Source organism: Anolis carolinensis, chromosome 3, assembly GCF_035594765.1.
Source record: "Anolis carolinensis isolate JA03-04 chromosome 3, rAnoCar3.1.pri, whole genome shotgun sequence".
NCBI classification, from domain to species: Eukaryota; Metazoa; Chordata; class Lepidosauria; order Squamata; family Dactyloidae; genus Anolis; species Anolis carolinensis.
In genome coordinates, this window is record NC_085843.1 from 272,283,481 (window position 1) to 272,311,216 (window position 27,736).

The 27,736-nt window shown below is 39.4% G+C and overlaps 1 protein-coding gene and 1 long non-coding RNA gene across 3 annotated transcripts in view; one reads left to right on the top strand and one right to left on the bottom strand.

Moving 5' to 3' along the window:
* The window catches only part of naaladl2 (N-acetylated alpha-linked acidic dipeptidase like 2), a 664,743-nt gene that overhangs the window by 368,591 nt on the left and 268,416 nt on the right, over positions 1-27,736 (top strand). For both annotated transcript variants that reach the window (XM_008106012.3, XM_008106011.3), the window contains exon 5: positions 1,699-1,849. In XM_008106012.3, coding sequence (XP_008104219.2) covers positions 1,699-1,849 — 151 coding nt within the window. The remainder of the gene's footprint in view (positions 1-1,698; positions 1,850-27,736) is intronic.
* Positions 15,513-17,047, bottom strand: LOC107982593 (uncharacterized). Its single transcript, XR_010004847.1, has 2 exons — positions 16,290-17,047; positions 15,513-16,113 (listed from the first exon to the last, which is right to left on the bottom strand). It is a non-coding gene; the product is annotated as an uncharacterized LOC107982593 (long non-coding RNA).

Below are 27,736 nucleotides of genomic sequence, written 5' to 3' on the forward strand. Positions count from 1 at the left end.
ACTGATCAATGCAGGGAAAGGGTGGGTGGTGGCAGTGTCCATCAGAACAGCAAACCAGGTTGAATTGGATCTTGCTGTCCAAGACTGCTCCAAAGCCCTTGGATAGTCTGGAGTTTTCAACAAACTTCAGAGTATCCCCTCATTTTGCCTAGTCAGCTTAAAGTAAGAAATTCACTATACCTACTGGAACCTGCTGTGAAGACTTCCAGCAATCAACCTGTGGTGAGGATGAGGTTTGGGACCATTGCAGGTGAGGCTAGAATCATCTTGACGGGTCTTGGCAAAGAGTTTCAGAATCAGGGTGCTGCTACAGAGAATGACTTGTGTACACCAATCTAGCATATTGAGACAGGCAACAAGGCCTCTTAAAACAGTTTATGTTTGTAAATAACTATTGCAGAATATTTCAAAACATCACTATATCTTATTTCAGCAGAAACCAACATTTCAGTAGTTGACACATCCTTGCAACATCTTATCACTCAGAAAAGTGATTTGACAGTTAGAATGTGAAAATCCTTCAGTCTCATTTTCTATTTATTCATCAGAATTCTGCCACCATTCTTTACTGAACTATGAGACTTTTCCTTTTATCCAACTCAAAAAAGCAATTTTTATGCATTTTTTCTTGCAATAGATACATATACACTTCTGTTTTTAAAATGAGCGTTTTTAAAATGCGAATTTTTAAAATGAGCATTTAAAAAACATACATACTTTTGTTATGTAAATTATTTTGTATGCATTTGTTCTGATAATCAAACAAATGCTTTTTGTTTTTAATTAGGAGAAACAACCATATCCAAAAACCAAGAGATCCCTTGCCTTACCCAAAGCCCCTTACATTAAAGGAGACTGATATCAGGTTAAAACAATTTCTTTCCATGGCGTTCCAATGGTTCTGCATCAAATCCCATAGGATAGAAGAGACAGTTATCCCAGTTAAAACCATTGCTTTTCATGAGATCCTATGATTCTGCATCAAAACCCATAGGGTACAAGAGACAGTGATCCTGGTTTAAAACCATTGCTTTCCATGGCATTTCAGTGGTCCTGCATCAAAATCCATAGGATACAAGAGGCTGCTGATGGTTGGGCAATAAAACAGAATGGGAAACTTTTGATGGTTCCCATCACACCTGTTTTTCAATTGTAAACATATTCAGAGTTCCCTCCTTTCAGGATATTTCTGCCCCTTAGCAATCTGGAACATGTGATGAGCTCCGTACCTCTCTATGCTCGAAAAGAGGCTGAATTGTCCTATGAGGGGAAAATTTCTCAATTTGATGAGGTCAATTGCCAGAATTCCCTCTTTTCAGGTCACTTCTGTCTCTTTTCAACCTTGGAGGGCTTTGCATGACAGCTGAAGTAGTTTAACTCATGTGATGAGCTCAGTACTCTCTCTCTGCTTGAAAACAGGCTGAAGTGTCCTATGACTGGGAAATTTCTCAATGTGAAAAGCGAGAGCTTTTCTGATACCTCACAAGCCACAGAATCACCCTGTGAGCAGTGCATTGGCTAAACAATAGTCTGGAAGTGCTTTGGTCATTGAGGAGGATGGAAGAGAATGCCAACCTCTGTAAAATCAAACAAAACACATGAGTTAACTTAGACTTTAGTTTACCACTAAAAAGATGCCAGTCAGAATATGTTAAAAGGCTGCCCTGATATTCTCCTTTCATTTTTCTGTCTTTGCAGCTTTCTTTACTAGAAGAGGCAGGCTTTAGAGGGGTCCTCCTCTATGTTGATCCATGTGATTTACCAAAGACTCACAACCTGAGCAATAAAGCATTTATGGTATCCTTAAACAGTGGAGGGGACCCTTCAACACCGGGATATCCAAGTATTGGTAAGTGTTTATAAAACTAATATTTTTTCGAATCAAATAAATGTTCTGTGAAGCTGTTGTTAAAGAAACACACACTTAAATACAGAGAAGTAATGACCTACGCGTTGACCTGTTTTCGACCAGGAGCCCATCTACATGGGCCGCAAAATCCAGGGCTGATCTGAAGTATTTCTCCTTTGAACCAGCCACAAGATTCTGTCTTGGTGTTTTAACTGCTCCTGAACCATGTCAGTGGTGAGATTTTGTAGCTTTTCATTGTCTTAGGAGTGACCACAGAGCTCCAGAGTGTACCATAAAAACTTGCTACATGTTAAATATCAATAGCATAGGCTTGGAGAGAGGTTGCTGGACTGCCACTTCCCTCAACTCTAACCAGTATAACCAACAGGTAGATTGAAAACTGCTGTTCAATAGCACCTGAGATCATATATCGATGAGCATAGCAGAAGACTTCCATTTCCGATTCACAGCCTCCCTCCCTCACTGTCTCAGTATACTGCAATGCCTTTGAATTGCAGGTTGATAGTTGTGGTATTGGAGTAACATCTAGCCATGTCCCATTGCCAGACACAGACTCAGGACATCTTCTGCAATGATTTGCTGAGGTTGTCTGGGATTGTCAGAAGATGATGTCATTAGTCTACATCTCACCCAGTTTACACTAAGCTTGAAACACAAAAAGTTAACATATATAAAATCTAGTACCTGTTATGTATCTCTTATTTGAAATGCTTGGGACCAGAACTGTTCCATATTTCAGATTTGTTTGGATGTTGTAATACTTGCATATACATACTGAGATATCTTGAAGAGGGCAACCAAGTCTTTAAAATTTTAGATATGCCCACTGAGGATAAATTCCATGCAATTTAATGTGACATATATCTGAATGATAGAGGATTATAGTTTAAGGAATAAAATACCTGCAGCAAGTTTCCTGCCCTGGGAACTTTCTAAGGGATACATAGCAATGCAAAAATGCCAAAATGGACAGAAATCTATTGCTTTTTTTTAATGATCCTTTTTGGAGTTGAATAATGTAGAGGTGCCCCTGCAACTTGAACTGCTGATTCTAAAGATTTTTAGGACATTGAATTCACTTCTTTTGGATGCCTCAAAGCATTTCCTGAAGAGAGTGGCACTTGCAACCTCAAACCTACAGGTTCCCACTCTGCTTTAAGACATAAATGGATGCTGCAATGTGTAATTTTCATATTATACCTTCTCATCACCCTGGGCCCAATGTGTGAGTTTTTTTAATGGCTCAGTGGTGCTAGCTGAAGTAAATGGCATAGAATAGATAAGAAGTTCACAGAGGGAAAAACAACTCTGCCCCAATTTCGATGTGGGAAGAAAACAATTCTACATATAGCCCCCTGTGTAGAGCTGAGACAGGACTGCAATGCCAGTGGGAGTCTCAGAAATTCAGCAAAAACGAGACTGACAGATTTTCACAGCCCTGTTTAAAACAGTCTTTCTCTCGAGTCTCTCCTGCTTTACTGGATAAAAAAACCAAAAACATGGTTTCAGGCTCCTGTAATTTGGAAGTATGAGAACGTAAAATATCTAGTGTGGTATAGTAGTACACCTACGATGTTGTCCTTCTGTGGAGTGCCCTTTTGTTACTTTTGCCTGTCAGTGTCATGATAGTGTGATGACAGAGATTACCTTGAAGTTCCAAACAGAAAAAAGAATAACACCTGGAGCTCAGAGTTGTCATAGTGTTTAGCAGCATGGAAAAGGCCCAGCACTGATTATTCCTAGGCTCAAGCGGGCAGGACAGGTGGCCACCTTATAAAAACACCAGCCTGTCACTAATTGGGAAGGACAAGGAGCAAGTTAACAATGCATTTTTTTTTGCAGCCAGAGGGGCCAAAGGAACTGTAACTGATAGTGAATAATGCCAGAGGCTACAGCTGAATATTGGCTGCTTACAAACACTGCTGTGTTGATAGATCGTGGGCAAAACTCCAGGTTGTAGGAGGGCTTGGAGTGGCTACCATTCAAGTTTGTATTATGAGCCCAGCACCTGGATCCATGAAAAGCTTATTCTACTTGCTTATATTTAGTTCTGTAATGGTTGGGTAGTGGAAACATCACTTTAATGTAATATCCAGAGGCTGGTACTATTATTTTTCTGTACTATAACTAGCAGAATCCCCCAGTATGACTACTGGTTTGGAAAAGTAATCTTTTCAAGCGCTTGAGATAGCCTCTATGTGGGCAGAACTAGTCATACTTTTAGGCAGAGCAGATAGCTATTTCAGTCAAAAGACAGGGCGTATCATGAAAGAAAAATAAATGTTGATTAAATAATATGGTGTTACTGCATTTTTACCACTTGTGCTAGGCGATTGTGAGATGTTGTCTCAAATGCGAAAAAGCCATGGCCGTGAGCCTAGTCCAAGACTGTGTAGCATAAATATGGTGTATTCAAATGAAGAATATATGCTGATTGTGATATATAACCCTTACATTGAATGGCAATGTTACATAACTGAATGCATGCCTGAATGTGGAATTATATGCACACAATCAGATGTGCATGCGAATGAAAATCCACATGGATATACACAACTGGCATTGCCAGAATATCTCTGTCTCTGGAACCGAATGTTCAACCAACTTTCAGAAGAGAATGTAGCACATGCACATTATTAGGAATATTGTCCTTGACTTACCCTGAGGATTATTCATCTTGTTTTGTGGAAGTGTGGGGTGAAATTGGCTGCTCTACTTCAGGCAGCAAATGTTGGATTGGCTCAGCAGTTGGATAAAGATTCAAGCCACTTGTTAAACACTTCTGTCTTCAAAGTATTGTCGAAGGCATTCATGGCCGGGATCCCAGGGTTGTTGTGTGTTTTCCGGGCTCTCCTGACGTTTCTCTCCTGATGTTTCACTCACATCTATGGCCTCATTTTTGAAAAAAAAACTAGAGGTGTTTGAAAAATCTGTTCCTATGCAAATTGGTCCATATATCTTGGACAAATGTGGACAAAATTGACACCTGAGTCTCTGTTTCTTAGAACATTTCAACAGAGTTGTCATCAGTTTAAAACTAGAAAATATGCAGAGCCATATGTATGTATTTGGAGATAAAAATGCATTTAAATATATGTTTTGAGAGACGTCATTCACTCAAAGATGTGTTGAAGAGAAAATTGACCTCTAAATATACATATACATATATTTTAATGTGAATAAGTTAATGTACATTTCAACATAAATGTTAGGGGCCCCCGGTGGCGTCCCCTCGGCAATGTCCTTGCAGACGGCCAATTCCTTCATACCAGAAGCAACTTGCAGTTTCTCAAGTCGCTCCTGACATGGGAAAAAAAACTCCTAAAATTTTCAACCAGGTATTTGAATATTGTTTGGATTATTATTTTAATGTAGAGATTATGCAGAATCAATGATATCAAATTATGGAAATAAACAGGTAAAGAGTTGCATGGAGTTGAAATATGGTATGTTGACTAATGGCTATATTAGACTGACTTACATGTATAGAAGGAGCTGAAAATGCCAAACCACCTTTGAGCTTAGACCAGTGCAAAAGTCCAAAGTGCCATTGCAATACGATGTTTTATGCTTATATTTTACTTAATATTATCTCACTTTTTGTCATCTAATGATGTGAAGGTGACTTTAGAATCATACTGTGAAACTGTAACAGGATTACATCAAGAATACAGTAGAGTCTCACTTATCCAACATAAATGGGCCAGAAGAACGTTGGATAAGCGAAAACATTGGATAATAAGGAGGAATTAAGGAAAAACTTATTAAATGTCAAATTACGTTATGATTTTTACAAATTAAGCACCAAAACATCATGTTTTACAACAAATTGACAGAAAAAGCAGTTCAATACATGGTAACATCATGTAGTAATTACTGTATTTACGAATTTAGCACCAAAGCATTGCAATATATTGAAAACAATGACTACAAAAACCTTGACTACTAAAAGGCAGACTGCATTGGATAATCCAGAACATTGGATAGGTGAATGTTGGATAAGCGAGACTCTTCTGTATTTGGTATGGTCACTTGTCCTGTTGCTGGAAGGATATGCTGCTTTTAGTGAATCAGCAGCTAAATGTGATTCAACAGTGTCATGTAATGGCCAAAAAGGCTAAGTTTACCCTGCATCAATAAGACCATAATGTCCAAATCAGTCCAATCATTAATGTCTCTATTCTGCTGTAATCAGAAATCCTAAAATATGAGCCTAATTCTGGACATCACTGTTCAAGAAGTTTATTTATGAACTGGAACATGTCTAGAAAAGGAGGACCAAATAATCAAGGATCTGGAAACCAAGCCTTCTGATGGATAACTTAGGGAGCTGGATGTGTTTCACTTGTAGAAGACAAGACTGAGAGATGGCATAATAACTTTACCTGAATATCTGGAGAGACGTAAAGAAGGGAGCAAGAACATAAAGCAGTGGATGAAAATGTCAAGAAAAATGAATCCATCTAAACTTTAGGAAGAACTTCTATACTGTGATAACCATTTGACAATGAAATAGATTATGGGATGGGGTATTGGACAAAGCAGGGAAGGTGCAATCCCCTTTTGGGGTCCTTAAAAAGAGGTTGGATTGTCATCTTTAAGGAATGTTGTAGCTGTGTATTCCTGCATGGAGGTTGGGCTAGATCACTCTTGCGACCCCTCCTAAGATTCTGTGGCTCGAAATCTGACTCAAAATTGCAGTAAATTAGCTCAACCAACAGCACTATAACATTGCGTGACCAGAATTGGTAGGGAAAAGGCTCTTCGTTGTTATAGATGGGTGTTAGCTATTCACAGCATGAAATGCCATGACAGCTCAGTGGGAAGGAATTGAACAATTTCTCAGCTTCTCAGGCTACCTGACCTAGTGTTCTTAGAACTGCCCTGGGGAGTGACAGAAGTAAATGTAGCTCTCCAGCTTTATTCCTGCTCATTTCATGGAGACATTTGAAGAATGGCTTACTGTTTATCTGTTTGCTTGACTCCACAATATTTTATGTACCCTCCATGAAAAGTAAAGCTAATTGAAATGGTTACAACAGGGCTAGGATGCTGGCTAAAAGTCTAGACCTTATGGCCAGATTTTCTGATGGATGTAATAAAGGCTCTTTGGGGGGTTCATAGAATAAAGAGTGAAATGATTCACAAAGGTGAAGTGTGTAGCCACAAGGGGAAAAAACACCAGAATGAGAAACTGAAAGAAAGAGGAAGGGAGAGAGGCTATGAAGCCTGATCATTATTTTCAGATGGCTATTAAAATACTTGTCTCTTGAAGCCAAAGGTTATTTTTTCCATCAGAAAATACAGCAGGAGATTCTTGGTGCCCTGCCTATTTGCTAAAAACAGATCAGATCAGTGGGCACACTCTGCTCACTGGATTTGTTATTTCCACTTATCATAAATCTATATATTGTCCCATAAGGTAAAGTTCTCTGGCACTAGATCCTATCTGATCTTGGAAGCTAAGCATCATTATTCCTGGTTAATACTTAGATGGGAGATCACAAGGGAATGCAAGATGCCAGAGACTATATTTCAGAGGAAAGCAGGCAAACCACTTCTAGTCCTTGTCTAAGAAAACTCTATGAAACTTATCAATCTGCCATTGGTTGTCAGGTACCTTGAAGGCACATACACACGTATGAAGATGAATAAAGGTGTTTCTTTTATAGATGGCATTTTTGGCTGGCTGCAATGCTTTCACTCTCTCAGGCTGCTGTTGGCAAGGGATTGTTTGGTTTCACATGAGTGCTGTAGATCAGAGTTTTCTCTTAAACTGAAATCACTCAACAGGGATTAGAAATGACTCAGTCAATGAAGATATGAAGCAAAGCTATTTGCCAGGCTTCCTATGTAAATAGCAAAGCATCACTTCTCTAGGTAAAAACCCCATTCCTAAGATAAGCCACACAGTAATGGGATTTCTATCTCTGAAGAAGGGGGAAGGGAACAAAAATTGTCATGGAGACATTCTCACAAAGCATTGTGGAAAAGCTGACCACTATGAGCTTTAAAGTTATGAAATATTCAGTTAAAGACATAGGTTCCCAGTGAGGTGTCCTTCTGACATATTTCTCCAACAAGATCTAGCAATAGGAAAAGCACATGTTACGATATGCATTGATCTACAGCAGGGGTTTTCAAACTGTGCTCCGGGGAGCCCTGGGGCTCTGGGAGTCCTTTTGTCCCTCCTTAACTAGGGTAAGGCAAAAGCAAACTGCTGCACCATATCCAAGTTTTATAATTTTCCTCATTAATAACCTTTTCCATCTTAATTACATTTTGATGTTCCTTGGCCTCATGTATCCTGCTTATATGTTTGTGTGCACGCATGCGTATGGAAAAAAAAAGTAAACTCAAAACTGAAGCTATGTTTCCGGATTGATTGGTAATTGGCAAATCATCCTCTAAACCATAAAATTTCCAGTAAATGTTATAGGAATCTATCCCTGAATTTACTGAAGTGGACTGAACTTGGCAAGGAAAGTGAAAGGTTAACTATGTGAAAATCAACTTCACAAGCTTTCATAGCTGAAAGCTAATTTCTGCTTCTAAAAGAAATGGAAAGTGTAATTTTAAAAGCAATTAGGTGTAGGCTGGAAAAGGGTATAAAATTTAATTCAGGTATGATAATCCATTTTGTTCCAGATATGTAGTTTTGTATTATTACCATGTCACATGATATACATGTTCCTACTAAAAGGTGTTTTTTAATTTTATTCTATTTTATTATTGGGAGGGGAGTAGCTCACCTTGTGAAACTGTAGCAAACACAGTAGAATACTCACGAAGAATGTGTGAAAAGCCCTTGACACTTGCTACTTTAATAGGGCACTATTGTTTAATTGAGCATAGTCAATTATTCTGCAGTGTTTACAGAGGATAACTTGGAATATGCATAAGCACACACATTGTGATTGAAATTTATGCTCATTTATTTGTAGTGAGCCCAACAATTTGAAAGTTTTTTAACAGCTTGCTGCCCCTTATCAGAATTTGTCCTTGCCAGGCTCTCCTTTTTTATAATTTTTTTTCCTCCACAGAAGAAACTTGAACAACTAAAATTAACTGGAAAACTCAGTATTGTCCAGTAATTTCTATCACATGTGTGCATCATAATACAATGAAAGGCATTTTATCATTTTGGCATGTGTACCTTCAAGTCACTGGTCATCTTATTGTGAACCCATGTGTTTCATAGGCCTTTCTTATATATTTCACCTTTGTTTATATGCCTGCATGGTGTGATGCTTTCAGTGTTCAAATATCTCTGGAAGACCAGGGTTGAAATCCCCACTTGGCCATGAAAGCCCTATGGGTGACTGTGGCCAAATCACAGTCTCTGAGTCTCTGGATGCTTATCTTAATTTAAAGACTATATTTCTCATATTCCCAAATCCATTCTGTAAATCCCAAAACAGCAACAGGGTTTCTGGGCAACCTCGGGAAAGTTTAGACAACAGGAACATTTCAAAGGGAATATTCCAGCAAAGTAAAGGCAGCAATACAGATTCCCCAGTTCTTGTTATTGATTTTATTTCCTTGTCCTTTTCCTCTTTCCCCTTGTGCTTTCCCTTTGACATGATAGTGGTCCTCCTCTAACTAGTTTAGTGGCCATGTGCTTCTCATAATGCCTCCTTGAATTGTGTTGTATCATAACATAGTGATTCCCTCTGAGGGTGATTGTTGACTATACAAGGCAAATGCTTTTCCCTCTAGCAGTAACTTGATTGTTGAACTTCATCCCAAAGGATGCCAGGCTTCGTCCACCCCTGTTGAGATTCCAGTAGATTTTTTTTAAAAAAACAAAAACCCTTAAAATCGGTTTTTAAAGTTGTTGTAATCATTTTTAGAAGTTTATTCTAAAAAAAAATCTAATTTGATATACTGTGGATAAAAAAAACAGCTAAAGAGTATTTCTGGTAGATAAGTGGGGAAGTAGACGCAACATGATATTTACAGTTTCCCCTTTGCTGATACATGGAAGCAGATGCTATGGAACTATTTGTCAGGGCTATTGTGGATGCACTGTTGTGTTCCTTCAAAACATTTTTGTCTTATAGTGACCCTAAGACCCTCTTCAAACATGGCATTTTTGCCCTGTTTTGCCACTTTTGTGCACGACAAGGACAGGGATTGCCATGCACCATCGCATGAGGCACAGCAAGTCCTGTTCACATTCCTCTCAAAGTGGAGGGGAAGTGCCAAAAGGCTCTTTCTCCTCTTCTACAGGGAGGAAAGTGTAATTTGAGTAGCTCCATCGGAGATTTCCTCCCCTTTTGCCATGTGATGCCTGGCTGGTTGACTAGGAAAGGAAGAAGTTTCTCTAGCACATAGCTAGCCCAGAGAGAGAGGCAGAGACCATACTCACATTCAGGTTTTAAACATGGGAAGCGAGAAGATTTCTGGAAAATGTAGTTTAGGGCGGGGCCTTTTGAATTCTCTACTACAGGGGTCCTTGCATTCTTAAACTTCATTTCCCAGAATTCTGCTTACCGTCTTGTGCTGCCTCCTCCTCCTCCTCCTCCCTGAAAGTTTTGGTGAGGGAAAACTTATGTTCATTCTCTAAAGGGATTTCAAGATAAATAGAGATTGTTGGGAGTTGAGTCAACCCTGTGAGGTAAGCCAAATTGAGAGGTAGTAACTCCAAAGTTTACCTAGTAGGTTTCCTATTGTTGTTATTATTTCAAAGGCTGGATGGGTGTGTGCTGGGTTGGTTTGACTGTGCTTTTCCTGCCTGGCAGAAGGGGGTTGAACTGGATGGCCTCTGGGGATTTTTAGTACTGTAAGATTTTGTTGGTTATAATTCCCTAAAAATCTATGGATGTGCAAATCTTTCTGAAACTTTTGGGGAATGATGCCCTGGTTATGTTGTATTGTTGAAAATAGAAATTCCAGGACATAGCTCTTGTATTTTTTTAAAATGTTATTCATAATAAGTTTTTTTAAAATCCCCAAAATCAGTGAATGATTGAAATGTTCTGAAACCTTTTTTTTTTGGGGGGGGGGGGGGAGGGTGTAACATTGGTAAATGTGTTCTACCTATTAGTTAGTCCCAACTAGAGTAGATTCATTGAATTCTAAGTCCACTTAGATACATCTCACAAATTAAATGTGTCTACCCTAGTTGGGTCTAAGAAGAGTATTCAAGCCAAAGGCTACAAATAATGATTACTGATATCTCCTGTAGCAAAGTCAGGAGGCTTGTCAACAACAATGGTTTAGAATATGGAAATAAGTATGATACTGCATTCATGCCTTGCTTATGATTGTTTATGCATCTTTTTGGCCCACTTGTTGAGGGAAAAGAATGCCAGACAAAATAGGTCTTAGATCCAGCGCAGCTCATGTCCTTCATGGGTCTGCACATAAAGGTATGAATTTATCAATAAATACTTTATGCATTGTGTTGTTTGTCCACAGATTTGGGAGCATATATGGAGGTGAATGCCAATCTTAAAAACCAATCCCATATGCCCCTAGCAAATGAAGATAGTTCTAGAACATCTGTTGGGGCTCTGTCAGTCAGCTTCCTCCTCTTTTGCCTTTTTAGGTTTTCCTTCCCTTGCCATGCAAGCAAACAAACTATGTTTTCTCATTTTATTTAAAACTCAACTAAATCCATATTCCTCTTGAAATTTCAGTGACCCACATGAAGGAAAAAGATATTAGTGACATTCAGGCATAGGGGAAAATTACCTTAGAAAAGTAAGGGGAAGCTAGAAAGAGACTGCATATAGACTCGTCACTTTCTTTTTTGGAGTTTATTAATGTCTTATATATCTATTAGTACTAACTAATTAATGCTTAAGCAATGAGCTAATTCTGGGTGATTTTTCTTTAGAGAAAAGCATGAGTTCAAGATCAGAGCTAAAGACAGCTTATTACAGTGATTTTGACATATTGTAAGACCTTTTTTAACCATGGACTTTAATGGTTGTCACCTTCTGAATGAGCTCCAATGTATTAAAGTGATAGTTGCTGGCAAAGGATGGCAACAAATGGTTTAAAGGGAATTATTCTGATTCATGAACAACAGATCAGAATGTCACCAAGTGCCAGTTGTTGGGAGGAAACAGCATGGGAAACTTCTTGTCTATATGTCTTTCTTGTAGATTTCTTAGATGCATCTGGTTACACGTGGCACATCTACATTGACACTTATTTGGGAGCTCATTCAGCACGCTCAATGCCGGATTGGTCCTGATAAGTATTTCCACTGGGACTCCCTCAGCCACCACAGAGGCGGAAGAGAATCCTACTGCCCATCGTTTGTTGCCCCTGGGCAGCCACCTTAAATATCTCCTGCTTGCTCTCTCTGCATGGTTTCTCTGCATGATGTGGGACCTCCTTGTTCCTCATTGCTTATTCTGATGTTTGCCAAAGCAACAGGCTGGAGAGCAAGATAGTCATTCCATTGATTTTCTATGCCTTTCTCTCTGCGTCTAACACAGTTTATATTTTCTGACTTGCCTGTGGACCAGATGTATTTTGTTCTCTGGACAAAATGGTATGAATATATGCACGGTGACGGCCGACAGGGAGCTCTGGCGTGGACTGGTCCATGAGGTCACGAAGAGTCAGAGATGACTAAACGACTGAGCAGCAGCAGCATATGCACTTTGGAAAATGTTCACATGTGAAAAGCACAGAAACATGCATATTTCACATGTGTGCAAGTACTGTTTAAACACATCTCACTGAAGGATATGGGCATGCATTCTAGCAATGCAAGCAGTTTTAAAAACACAAACTGAATTCTGCACATTAAAAATGGCACCACAAACAAAAAGGGGGATCTCAGCCCCATTGCAAAGCTGTAAAGTTTCCAGCATGGACATCCTACTATCTCTCCACACTGAACTCAGTTTGAAGCAACTAAAGTAAAGGGGTAAAGTGAGCGGAAGAGAAAGAAATTAGAAAATTTTAAAATCATAGACTCATAGAATAGTAGAGTTGGAAGAGACCTCATGGGCCATCCAGTCCAACCCGCTGCCAAGAAGCAGGAAATCGCATTCAAAGCACCCCCGACAGATGGCCATCCAGCCTCTGCTTAAAAGCCTCCAAAGAAGGAGCCTCCACCACAGTCTGGGGAAAAGAGTTCAACTGCCGAACAGCCCTCACAGTCAGGAAGTTCTTCCTGATGTTCAGGTGGAATCTCCTTTCCTGTAGTTTGAAGCCATTGTTCTGCATCCTAGTCTCCAGGGCAGCAGAAAACAAGCTTGCTCCCTCCTCCCTATGACTTCCCCTCACATATTTGTACATGGTTATCATGTCTCCTCTTAGCCTTCTCTTCTGCAGGCTAAACATGCCCAGTTCTTTAAGCCTCTCCTCATAGGGCTTGTTCTCCAGACCTTTGATCATTTTAGTTGCCCTCCTCTGGACACATTCCAGCTTGTCAACATCTCCTTTCAACTGCGGTGCCCAGAATTGGACGCAGTATTCCAGGTGTGGTCTGACCAAGGCAGAATAGAGGGGTAGCATGACTTCCCTGGATCTAGATGCTATACCCCTATTGATGCAGGCCAGAATCCCATTGGCTTTCTTAGCAGCCGCATCACATTGCTGGCCCATATTTAACTTGTTGTCCACAAGGACTCCAAGATCTTTTTCACACGTACTGCTGTCTAGCCAGGATCAGCTGCTAAAACGGAATGGTAGAGGATTTATCAGGGCTGTCAAATTAAGACAGTTGGAGGCTATGAAACAAAATGCAAGATTTGCAAGCCCTTTTCTAGATTAATATTCTTGGTTTGAGAAGATGCCACATCGGGTTTGTGGTTGCTGAAAAGAAGCTTCAGTAAGTAGCCCTACTGCTGACCCATATTGTCAAAAGTTCATGCAGTACTCCTTGTAAGGGTAAAACTGTGCTAATAAAATTCATTCTAAAACAGCTTTGAAACAGGACAGCTTTGTAGATCCTTTTTCCTCACATCACATAAATTATACAATATCGTTATGTGCTTCCTTTCCCCGCTGTCTTTTTGGTTCGTATTTCTGCTTGTTTGAAAAAAAAAGGCTCTGTTTGTGATAAAACTCAGTATCTGGTTGAACCTGATATGGAATTGTGTACATCCTGAGGCATACAGTGCTATGATGCTAGGACTGCAAACGGCGGCTGTGAGATGTTGCAACATGAACACCTGCGTACGCACCTGCATCCAAATCAGTAGGAAACATTTGGAAGCAGGCACTGCAAAGTCAGATGGCTGATTGTTTAAGCAATTAAAGGTGTAATTAGGTTTATAATTGAACTTTCGCCTGGTGTGTATTCTGAATCTGGCAAGCCAGGATAAACCCACCAGTCTTTAGCCCAGCTTGATATCTGTTCAAGCCAGTCACTTGCCAGGTTTGGAAGCTATATAAGGTGAGAAAGAAAATATGCCCGAAGTCTTTCTCACATGCAGGCATATAATTTGTGGCACAGCCAGTTTTCATTGGCTTTTCATCGTATTGGGAATATTTTAACACCTACTACCTGCTCTTGATATATTTCTATGCAGTTGCTGTTTTGTGTTGTGCAGTTTTAATTAGTGTTTTTATTGAACATGTGTATGTGTGTGTACACAGACATGTATGTTGTGTGTATTTATTTCACATATTGCCTGAAGGCATTTCCAGAAAGTTAATTTAATTAATGTAATTGATATTCTATCTTTTTCCCAGTAGGGGACCCATAAATCCCAAATACAAATAAATAGATCCCCAATAATACACAATGCTTTCATTAAAGCTATTCCTTTGTGTATGGAGACACAGAATCTGGAAATTTAATTATTTGAGAGCTCAGCCTAACCAGCAAAGGTGCCCAAGGGCCAGTTGAAACTGTGCTGAATCCAAGTCCTTCACTAGGAAATTTGGAAACTAATGTTTAACTTTGTGCCAGGATTGTTCCTATGTGATCCAGATCTGAGTCACCATTATTCCTATGTGGTTGGGCTGGAGGAGGTTTGGATCTGACATAACTCAGTTCTCCTTTCTCCCCATTCATCTGCTGATTTTCTGTTCCTCCTTACAGCAGATCTTAGATAAAAGAGCAGATCAGCTGAGAGACAGCCTTTGCCATCAGATCTCTCAAATCAGCTAGCAGAAGATCTTTGGCTCATCCTATCTTATTACAACCAGCGCATTTTTGAGTTAGGATTGCAGTGTTACTCAGTTACTCAGGCAAAAATCCTCCATTGATTAGTGATATATTCTCCTTGTTCCGAATTAGTGGCATCCATGCAATGCCAGATTGATTTTTTTTTCCTTAAGGAGGTATGTGGTCAGTTGACACAGTATATGGAGACATATGACCTCATCACACAAAGCATTTTTAGCATCCTAGGATGCCTTTCCACTAGTCTAGTGATGGATGGGCATGCTGTCCATCACACGATGTTGCTGGACTTCTGACAGAGGCCCCACCCACAACCCAAGTGGAAGCATCGTACAATGCTTCCCTGGCAACATGGGAAGCTTATATTGATAAATACACACAAATGTCTATACTAGACAATATCGAAGAGATAAACAACCACTATAAAGATTCAAAACATAAAAAGAGATATGCATCCTGCAAAGGCCACAGAAATAGTCAGGCCTCTGAGTATAGAGCTATATTCCTTCTATGTAAAAAGGATAAGCGAATGCTATAAAGTTTCAAAACATGAGTTGCACTATGTAATTCAGAGCACCATATACATACAATATTATCTGAGAGTTAACAACAATAATGAAAATGATATATACAGTCAACTGTTATAATCCACAGTGGTATCTTCCAGACTGTAATAGTCTCCACTATTTAAACTTCAATTGAATTTGGCAACAAAAATAATAATATAAACACATTCAACCTTTGCAAAATAATTTCACAGGTATTGAAAAGCTTGACCAAAAGTCCTTTTGATTCTTTGAGATCCTGTGTTGCTGACATCAAATGTATAGCATATCTTTTGAAATTACAGTCTATTGGAAGTCAGTTCAGTTTCTCAAGAGTAAGCTCCCAAGTCTGGGGAACAAACTATGCATGAATGTTGATTCTGAGTAGTTGTCAACAAGAGCCCCAGCTAGGAGAACACAATGCTGTTTCTAAGTAGCTGGCTGTAGATTGCAATAGTCCGTTTACTACTGGCTCCCGGGTTTACTCCAGTTTCGGTTGTCCTTCTTCTGGTAAGCGGCAATGGATAAGCAGCAAATAGTTTTCAATTGGTATATTGTTGGCTCTGCTCTATTTGTATTGCTCTGCTTCAGTATATCTTTAAGAAATAAAGGAAATGGTCTAGTATTGTGCTCTTTATAAGATATAAGATATAAGATATAATTTATAATTTATATAGACCAAGTGAAAATAGACATATCAAAGAATGCTATATTAAGAGTTACAAAACAAAGGTTTTTCCATACCCAGGCATAGTAGTTACTATCTACTTACAGATTCGCAGTGTCAGTTTGCTGAAATGTGGTTTCTATGATGCGAGCAGTCATACATGGTTTTCTAAGTGTTTAAATATAAGATTACAGATAACAGCTGAGGTCTAGTCTATCGTTTAAACCATGAGGTGTGGTTGTTCTGAGTTTGTGAATCCAAAAAGTTTCTCTTCTGAGGAGACCAGTTCTAATGTCTGTGTAAGCAGTAGTATGTAACTTCTCTAGAGCAAAAAATTTAAAGCTATTACATGGGTGAGATTTGTCATGAAAATGTGTGTATAAAGTGGAATCTAGACTTTCTCTTCTAATTTTTGAACGATGTTCTTGAATTCTGATTCTCAGTGGTCTAGTGGTCATCCCAATGTACAGCAAGTCACAAGGACACTGAATTACATAGATTACATTTTCTGTTGAGCATGTAATAAAATCTTTCAAATTGATTTTGATGTGTAATGATGGATGGAAAAACTGCTTAATGTCAAATGTGAGGCAACATACATCACAATGACCGCACTTGAAACTCCCTGTTGTAATACTTGTGGATTCTACCTTGGATTTTTTGAAGTCAGAATGAATAAGAATGTCTTTTAAATTTTTAGATCGTTTGTGGGCTATGATAGGTATATCTTTGCATCCTGGGATCTCCCGTATGAGGTGCCAATGTTTATTAATGATCTTGCGGATATGTGGGGTTTGTGTAGTAAGTGTTAGTGGACAAATTATCCTGTTCTGTTGTCGTTTGGGTTTGTATGTCAATAATGTACTTCTATTAATTTATAGAGACTTCTGAAAGGCCTGTTGTAGTATTTTAGCTGGATAGCCTCTAGCTTTAAGTTTACTGTTGAGAGAATGGGCTGCTGAGAGATAATGATCTGGCTTGCTATTGTTCCTCTTGATTCTGAGAAATTGAGAGTAAGGCAAATTGGCTTTAAGTGAATAATGATGGTAGCTATTGAAATGCAAAATAGAGTTTTTGTCAGTCGGTTTAGAGTAATTAGTTACATACAGGCCTCTCTCATCTTGGTGTATAGAAACATCTAAAAAAATTATGTCTGTTGACTTGATGGTTTTGGAAAATTTAATGTTAGGGTGAATGGCGTTGATCCAGGAACTAAATTGTTCAGCTGTCTGGTAACTAGAAAAAATCGTGAATATATCATCTATATATCTCCCGTAATAAATCATATCTTTTAAACAGGGATTCCTTTCTTGATTATAAATGTAATCAATTTCTAACTGTGCAACAAACAGATTGGCTAACGCGGGGGCCATTGCACTTCCCATGGCTGTTCCCCATATCTGCAAATAAAACTGCGCATCAAATCTAAAATAATTATTTTCCAAAACTATATTGAGTAGATCCATAAGGAAATGTGTGGGTGGTGTTTGTAATGTTCTAGAATCAAAAAGATCTTTTACGATAGTCCTAGCCTCATTTAAAGGGATATTGGTATATAAGGACGCAATGTCCAGGGTCATGAGAGTAGAGTGTTTCGGAATGTGTAAAGATTCAATAATATTAATGAAGTGAGTGGTGTCTTTGATGTAGGCTTGAGTTTTGGAGACAAAAGGCTGAAGAAAAAAATCCAAATACTTCGCCAATGGTTCTAAAATTGAAGATGTGCCTGATACAATAGGTCTACCTGGAGGGCGTATAATACCTTTATGTATTTTAGGTAAGATATAGAAGACAGGGATTCTGGGATATGGGTTTTGTAGAAAGTTAAACGTCTGCATAGTAATATAGTTCAAAGCTAACCCCTCCGCACACACAGTTTTTATCAAGGATCTGATTTTATTGGTGGGGTCAGATGGTATTGGTTTATAGTAGGAGTGATCTGACAAATGTTTATTGACCTCTGTGATATAGTCAGATACATTTAGTAGTACTATGGCTCCACCTTTATCAGCGGGCTTCCAAATAAGTTCAGGCATCGTAGATAATCTATTTAAGATGTCTAATTCAGATTTTCATGGGAAGCTTCTCATGTTGTGCTGATTCCAATGGAACCAGGTGGATCTGTGAGGCTTTGGTGACACTTTCCCCTTTTGATGGAGGAAGCATTGCCTCAAGGGACTGGTGCGCAGGGCGACAAATTCACCCTGCTGCCCCTCAGTTCACCACATACGGCCTTAAGGAGAAAAAACACCCCAGTTTGTTGTGCACTGTAACCCTAGTATTTTGGAATCTCAGGAATCTCAGTATCCTAGGATAGACAGCCACTGGAAAATGCAGAGTTTTTTCTTTAACCAATTTGCTGAGATGCACTGATGCATATATCCATGTCAATTTGATGATTTAAGGCCTTTAAGGAATATACCGTGATAAGTATCACCTTGTATGACTTATTTCAGTCATTGTGAGTTTTTTTTAAAAAAAAAACCACAATGTTTCTGGTTTGATATATGTTGCACATAGAGGTATATGTTTTATGGTTACCCCACCCTTGAGCCAGCTTCAAATTGCATGATTATGTTTGTGTAGAACTACTCCTAGTCACTATTGCCATGAATATTTTGACCAGCCCCACAGTTTGCATGCTAAAAACTCACATGCATTTCTGTTCATAATAATTTCCCAAAAAAAGCTTTAGGATGTATAAATATCCAGCAAACATTTTATAAAAATTTCATCACTGTATTATTATTTCCATTTTCTCAGCCGGAAATGGAATAAGTATTCTCTTTTTCGGCCAGAAATGGAAGTATTCTCTTTCCATCCTTAGCCTGAAAAAATACTGTACTTCTTTTTAAAGGGGTGGATAATAATGAAAGAATATGAAGATTATGTTTTACCCTTGTAGTCTTTTCAGGAGACTCCATGGAGGAAAATGATCCTCCTCATTTGTTCATTGTGTGTTTTGAAAGGTTAATTTTGAAACCATCTTCAGGGAGGTTCTCCTCCATAGTCAATGTAACAAAGAAAGATGCAGAGAGACTGAACAGGAAGTAACAGAAATTGGTTCCTCTTACATAGCAGCCAGAGTAAACATCTTTGGGACTAACTCTGCTTTGGTTATAGAGTAGTATGAGGTGGGAAACATTTAGCTCTTCAGATAGTTTGACTTATATCTAGCATCAGGTCCATACATTAATAATCCAAAACACCAGGAAGAAAGTTTCTTCAATTTTACTGTAGGTATCAGATTGACATAATTTTCCACACTGTTTTAAAAGTGGATTTTTGAGCAAGTACTGTAGACATGTATGGTGCCCTGGGCATGGTGTGTGCAAAATAGAAAATGGTGTCCAAAAGGTGCAGAAGGGATGGCATAGAAGGGAATGACATTTGGTGCAACTTAGCAACAAATTAGCATTTGACATTATCTTGATTTTTAATTTAATTTCAAAGTAATGCTTTATATATGTTTTTAAAGTCAGATAGGAAAGGCAATGCAAAGAAATGAACTCCTTTTTTTCGCTTTTATTTCTGGCTTGACAATGAATGACATTTCCAGAGTGCTTCAGTGAATCACCAATCACGTTCTTACCGGCATTCCTATTGAATGAAATGGTTTGTTTTTCAGCAGCTCTGCTGCTACTGTGACTACTACCTTTTTTCTATCTTTTTTACAAAGTGCTAACACTCAGAATTGCCACTGAATTGTGTCCCGAGTAGAATGTGAAGTGAATTTGAAGCATTTGCTCAGGTAAGATTTTTTAGACATCACTCTTTATGAGGGTGAGGAATGGGGAGATCCACATATCTCTATACAATGTGTGAACATATAGAATAAAATTATTCAACCAAATTTATAATAAAAGGAGCTTGCTGTTATTGTGTGCCTTCAAGTTATTTACAACATGTGACAACACTAAGGTGAACCTGAGCTTTCATGGTCAAAGAATTATTCATTTGTTCAAAAGGAATTTGACATTTCCTTTCTCTGGAGCTGAGAGAGTTTGACAGGCCCAAAGTCACCTAGTGTGTTTTAACAAATGTGTTGGGATTTTCAGATACAAATGTATCATATCAGTTCAAAACATATAAAACAGTTAAAATGCATAAGCTTGATATAAAAGAACATATAATGCCAATGCATATTAAAATAATGTCTATATTTTAAAATTCTTAATTTAAAAACCATTAAGACAGAGGTCTGCTGGAAGAGACATGGTGTTGAATGCTTTTTAAAAATGCAGACAGCATATTTATCCAAGTGTACAGGTGGATAATACAGGAAGAGGTGATCCTGTAGGTAACTTGGATGCAAGCAATGTAGGGCTTTAAAGGTAACAGCCAACACTTTGTACCTTGTCCAGTAACTAACTGGCAACTAGTAGAGTGATTCTAACAATGGTATGATATGATCACTCCTAGATGTACCAGTAACCAATCTAGTTGCTGTGTTTTGAACATGTTGAAATTTATGAGCCTAGTATAGATGTAGCCCAATGGACTTGCATTGTAGAAGTCTAGCCTTGAGGTTAACCACATGTGCATCGCTATCTTTAGATCCTCCAGCTCTTAGAAGGTATTCACCAGGCACAACAGCTGAAGTTGATAATACAGTGGAATCTCACTTATCCAACATAAACAGGCCAACAGAACACTGGATAAGTGAAAATGTTATGATTTTACAAATTAAGCACCAAAACATCATGTTTTACAACAAATCAACAGAAAAGCAGTTCAATACATGATAATGTTATGTAATAATTACTGTATTTACGAATTTAGCACCAAAACATCACAATGTATTGAAAGCATTGACTACAAATAAAGATATAATTGCATACAGTAACACATTGTCAGAAGTTAAATTCATTAAAAGTTCAATCCTTACTGCCTAGAGAAACAGCTGTAGATCCGGGCAGGAGGCAGACTGCGTTGGATAATTCAGAACGTTGGATAACTAAAGGTTGGATAAGCGGGACTCTACTGTAGTTACTTCTGGCTAACACTTTTAACTGAGCTGTCATTTGGAGTGATGGGTCTAGAAGCATGCTCAGGTTGTAAACTCTTTTGGAAGTAGTGTAATCCCATCCAGAATTGGTTGACGCGCCTGCCAAACCTAATTTAGGACCCTGGATAGTAAACACGTCCATCTTGTCTTCATCCAGCTTCAGTTTATTTTGGCCTCAACCAGTCCTCCAGGCATTTTTTTCTGAGGAGACAGTACTACCCTTATCTGAGACAGTTTTTGAAGGCATAACTCCTCCATGTCGATATTATTGTGCCAACAGGTGGGTTAAGTTTATTTAGAAAGAAAACAAAGTATTTTGGGTTATACAACAAAAATCACTTTGCTGAAGTCACTAACAATTCAGAAGAACAACAGTGTAAAGATTTCTTTATTGAAAGCTGTGTACTGCATAGCTGGAGACCCTGCAGCTTGAAACATAAAATGTACAAGTGTTTATGCTATCCATCAAGGAATTGCAGATTTACCCCCCTCCCCCCCCCAAAAAAAAAAGGATGTCAGCAAAAGGCTCCACTTTTCAAAGGTTTATTTTGTCCTGATGTAACATGCATAAGAGGGAGATCATTTTTTCAAAAATTTTGAAGCACTGCCTTTTTTTTTTTTAACTCCAGGGGTCATGCCAATTTTTGACTTAGTGTGGACACAGTTTGCTAATTCTCAATCCCCTTTTGTTCCTTTCTTTCTTGATTCTGGGACCACAAGCGAATTCAGTAATATCCTGTCCACTTAGATAGAAAAAAGCAATATTGAAAGACTCTTAACAGTCAGATGAAAAGGACATGTAATTTTTGCATGCTGTTATGGCTTAAGTAAGAGCATTTTAACCATTTGCAATAGTGACCTTTGGCTAAATGAGCGGGAGTCAAATGAGTAACTAATGATTCAGCTTCTTGCCACTCAGACTGCTGTCCCTCCGTGAAATGTGGGCAAATATGTTAATGGTGCTTGTCATATACTTTCAGTGAACTAGATTAGATTGAAAAAAGTAAAGTAAAAGTTATTGTCACAGAGCAATGTTGAGGTCCACCTAGGGCATTATGTACAGTTCAGTCCCCTTGTGATGATAATTGTTGAATTATCAGCTAGAGGAAAAGATGATGGTTAGTCCAGCCCATGCTGCTTGCATCTGATATAACACATCTAGAAAGTGCAATTCTTCAGCAGAAACTACTGGAAATGTCTTCATATGCATCTAAAGAGCATCCAAAACTTATACACCTGTTCCAGCCTTCATGGCAAGAACTGTGCTATCTTTCTGTTGTCCCCATAGATCAGCAGAGGGCTCCTACTAATACTGTGTTAGCTGCATCCTTTCATGAGGTCAGTTGGTGGCCTTATATATGTGGTTCATCTTTTTTAGAGCCAAGAAATCACATTTCAAGTTAGTGTTCAAGTTACTTGAAAGCCAAAAACTCCTGCACCAGCTGCATTAGCATGACTTCTGAAATCTTGATTAAGATGAAAGGCTGGAATGCTACAGGTATAGGTTTGTCCAAGTGAAAAGCAGAGGTGTCTCTAAGTGGACACTATGAGACATTTTCCAAGCATAATCACCTGTCTTGGAAAAAAAGTTTGTTGGTACATGTTGGATCTAGATGGATCTACAAAATATTTCTGGTCTGGTTTGCTGCATTAAAAGAGGTGGAGAAAATCACTCTTGGACATAGTAACGGGGAAGGAGATATTTGATTTTCTTGTCTAGAACATAGTTGATAATTGAGGGATGACTCTATGGATCAATGTTATCATTAATGGGGCTGAAAGAGTAATTAAGGGAAGAAGAGGAATTAGTGCCCTGTTATTAGACCAACATTCATTAAGAATTGATAATATGCATTTAATTGCTAATGACTTTATATATGCTAATGTTACAATTGCTTCCATCATTGATTTTCTGGAGAACTATAATGTGCCTTTAGCTATTGCATGTGTGGTAACAACATTGTTGTTACTGGAGTCAGAAACCCCTTCTACACTGCCATATAAAATCCAGATTAGCTGCTTTGAACTGGATTATATATTGACTCATATAATCCAGTTCAAAGCAGATAATGAGGATTGCCTGCCAACTCCTGAAATGAAGAGACCAGACAATTATGGGTTGAAAAATGGTCAATTTTGATTAACTGATACCTAATTAAACTTTGAAACTGTATATATTTCTAAAGTTGGCATGAATTTGGTGTGGATAAAGCTGAGGTCGTGTCCCTGCCCAGCCTACCCCTCAGCTAATTAGGGCAAAACACCTGGGTCCCCTGTTGACCTAACACGGGCAACCTAAAAGGGAAATGTGTCAGAGAAGTCTGCCCCAAGGCTATTGAGGCTAGACTCTACCCACTCCTAGGCCATTTCCTTTCAATCTCACCTTGGCTAATTGAACCACTGGTGAGGGTTTCCGTTCATGGCCTTCACCCCAAAGGGGGAGGTGCCCTGGGTGTACACCAAATTGTAAGTTCCCTAGCTGTTTTCCGTTATGACCTATTTAAGACCACACCAATCCAATTTGCCCTCTGAGAACAGCAAAGGGTAAAGGTTTTCCCCTGATGTTAAGTCCAGTCGTGACCGACTCTGGGGGTTGGTGCTCATCTCCATTTCGAAGCCGAAGAGCCGGCATTTTCTGTAGACACCTTCAAGGTCATGTAGCTGGCATGACTACATGGAGCGCCGTTACCTTCCCACCGGAGCGGTACCTATTGATCTACTCATATTTACATGTTTTCGAACTACTAGGTTGGCAGAGCTGGGGCTAACAGCGGCCGCTCATTCCGCTCCTGGGATTTGAACCTGGGGCCTTTTGGTCCACAAGTGCAGCAGCTCAGTGCTTTAACACACTGTGCCACCAGAGGCCCCCAAGAACAGCATAGGGTAGGCAAAAAAGCCCTACTTGAACATAGGAGGGAAAACATTCCTACCCAGAGGCAACCAATTAATTATGCTGTTAATGGGTAGGCGTGGTGGGCCAACGTTGAGAGAAGAATGAGCTGGAGGGGGCTGGCTGCTGTCCTCTTAGCTCCATCTCCAAAAAGTAGTCCCGGCCAGGACTACTTTAGGTCTGTCTCTGCTTCGGTGGAGGAGGCAAACCACTTTTTTCCCCCAGCTGCACAGGGGGAAGAAAGATAATTATCTGCTTTGGAGTGTAGAAGGGCCCTGAGCTTTATCTAAGGAAATTCTTGTACAAGCCATACCTGTTAAATCACATCACTTAGCTAGTCCAAACATAAGAAATGTACAATAAAACGGATGACCCTGGGTTGTCTGAGATTAAACTTCACCAAATGTATATACTATCATATAGATATTGATCCCTAGAAATTTTTTTTTGGATGATAACCCAATAACCTATAACAGGGCATCAATCTCAGTCAAAATACTCACTGCTAACATTAGAATAGATAAAACTGTTCAGTTCAGATTTGTCTTAGTAGCTATTTTTTTCAGTCTTTAGATTATAGCATCCTGTATCATTTCATGATCTTAAAAAGAAATTACATAAATATGTTTGTGCATTTGGTTTTCATTTGCATTTTGTGTAACATGATATTTTTTGTGATATGTTATTCCTACCTGGAGACTGGGCTCTTTTTATTTTGTTATATGTCACAGAAAAACTTTTTAAAATGATGTGTAGATTTACAGGAAAATGTACACAAACATGATTTCCTGATTCAACTGCATTGTTCTGAATGGGAGGTCAAGCACAAAGCCTTTATGCTAGAACAGCTGTGCCTTTTAAAGAGAAAGCACACAAGTTCAGGTCTACAGAACCAGTAGTTAGCAAAGGCACAGGAGAGATCTATGGCTGGCATTGTGAAATATGAATGCTGATTGACCAAATTGTCTACCTAGCTTCCTTCATCTTCCCTTCCTTCCCTGCTGGATGGAGAAGTCCATGCAGGTTGCAAATGCATTTTTGACTTTAATATAAATCTGGCATGTGTCGTCACACCCAGGCACCTTTGGTTTAAATTAAGATGTGCTCCTTTCTTTGCCGGGTGGACTGCGGGGGCCTTACTTTGAAGCTCAGGAGTCCCAGCAACTAAGACCACTCCAAATTGAACATCAAACAAGATTTTTATTTTCTCAAAGTTCTTGGCAGGCTTGGCACAAGTTGTTGAGGTTACAAATACAAACAGTCAACTTATGAATCATGCAGATGTTTCCCTTTTTTCCCCCCTTTCGCTGCTGGGTTAACTTCTTCCAAAGGTGGAAAGATCCTGGGATGCTCTTTACCCTAACCCTGAGTTGCTATATCAGAAAGAGCAGGTCTTTCCCTGTCTAAACTCAAAACTAACTTGGAGACAAAGTAGTTAGAGCTTCTTCCAATGGCAGAGAAATCCTGGGGTATTCTCTGCCCTAGTGCTGAGTTGCTATTTTAGAAAGAGCAGGTCTTTCCCTATCTAAACTCAGAACTAGTTTTAAAGGCAAGAGGTTAGTACTTACGATGCCTTGTCTGAGCTGGCCTGGCTTGACCACACAAGCACATCTGTGTTCTTTTCTCTATTTTGTAAAAGGCAAAAATGGCTTTTCAAAATGGAGATTTTATCCCCAGGAAAAAGGGGCGGCCCTCAAGATCAAAAAGATACTTTTGCAAGCTCACAACAGCAAAGGCTTTGCAAGCTGGCTACAAACCTCTGTTGATGGTTAACTATCAGGGTGTTGCTGAGTCTGTAGCAACTCTGAAAGAAATGCAAAAGGGGTGATATTTCCTACAACTATAGGACAATACAAGTCAAACTCCTGGGAGATGGAACATGGCATGAAAATTTCCTTAGAATTTAAAAAAATCAGGGTTTTTTATCAGTTGCATCCCCATTACATAATTTTAAATCACATCTGAATTTATCTTCTTAACTTCCAGTGTCAACATTCTTGCTGATTTCCTTGCAAGAACTGTATGTTCTTTTTTTGGACAAAATCTGAACCTCATTTGTCATTTATACATCAAAACAACCACAATAATATTGAATCCTAGCTTTATTTAGTATGAATGACATCACTGTTTCCACAGTGAAAGAATCATAGAATCATAGAATAGTAGAGTTGGAAGAGACCTCATGGGCCATCCAGTCAAACCCCCTGCCAAGAAGCAGGAAATCGCATTCATAGCACCCCCGACAGATGGCCATCCAGCCTCTATTTAAAGGCCTCCAAAGAAGGAGCCTCCACCACAGTCCGGGGGAGAGAGTTCCACTGCCGAACAGCCCTCACTGTGAGGAAGTTCTTCCTAATGTTCAGATGGAATCTCCTTTCCTGTAGTTTGAAGCCATTGTTCCGTGTCCTAGTCTGCAGGGCAGCAGAAAACAAGCTTGCTCCCTCCTCCTTATGACTTTCCCTCACATATTTGTACATGGCTATCATGTCTCCTCTCAGCCTTCTCTTCTGCAGGCTAAACATGCCCAGTTCTTTAAGCCTCTCCTCATAGGGCTTGTTCTCCAAACCTTTGATCATTTTAGTTGCCCTCCTCTGGACGCTTTCCAGCTTGTCAACATCTCCCTTCAATTGCGGTGCCCAGAATTGGACGCAGTATTCCAGGTGTGGTCTGACCAAGGCAGAATAGAGGGGGAGCATGACTTCCCTGGATCTAGACGCTATTCCCCTATTGATGCAGGCCAGAATCCCGTTGGCTTTCTTAGCAGCCGCATCACATTGCTGGCTCATGTTTAACTTGTTGTCCACAAGGACTCCAAGATCTTTTTCACATGTACTGCTGTCTAGCCAGGTGTCCCCCATTCTGTATCTTTGCATTCCATTTTTTCTGCCGAAGTGAAGTATCTTGCATTTGTCCCTGTTGAACTTCATTTTGTTAGTTTCGGCCCATCTCTCTAGTCTGTCAAGATCGTTTTGAATTCTGCTCCTTTCTTCTTGAGTGTTGGCTATCCCTCCCAGTTTGGTGTCATCTGCAAACTTGATGATCGTGCCTTCTAACCCTTCGTCTAAGTCGTTAATAAAGATGTTGAACAGAACCGGGCCCAGGACGGAACCCTGCGGCACTCCACTCGTGACTTCTTTCCAAGATGAAGACGACGCATTGGTGAGCACCCTTTGGGTTCGTTCGCTTAGCCAATTACAGATCCACCTAACTGTAGTTTTGTCTAGCCCACATTTTACTAGTTTGTTTGCCAGAAGGTTGTGAGGGACTTTGTCGAAGGCCTTACTGAAATCCAGGTACGCTACATCCACGGCATTCCCTGTATCGACCCAACTCGTAACTCTGTCGAAAAAAGAGATCAGATTAGTCTGGCATGACTTGTTTTTGGTAAATTCGTGTTGACTATTAGCAATGACTGCATCTGTTTCTAAGTGTTTGCAGACCACTTCCTTAATGATCTTTTCCAGAATTTTGCCTCGTATCGATGTGAGGCTGACCAGACGGTAATTGTTTGGGTCGTTCTTTTTTCCCTTCTTGAAGATAGGGACCACATTTGCCCTCCTCCAATCTGCTGGGACTTCTCCCATTCTCCAAGAACTCTCAAATATGATTGCCAGTGGTTCTGAAATAACTTCCGCTAGTTCCTTCAGTACTCTT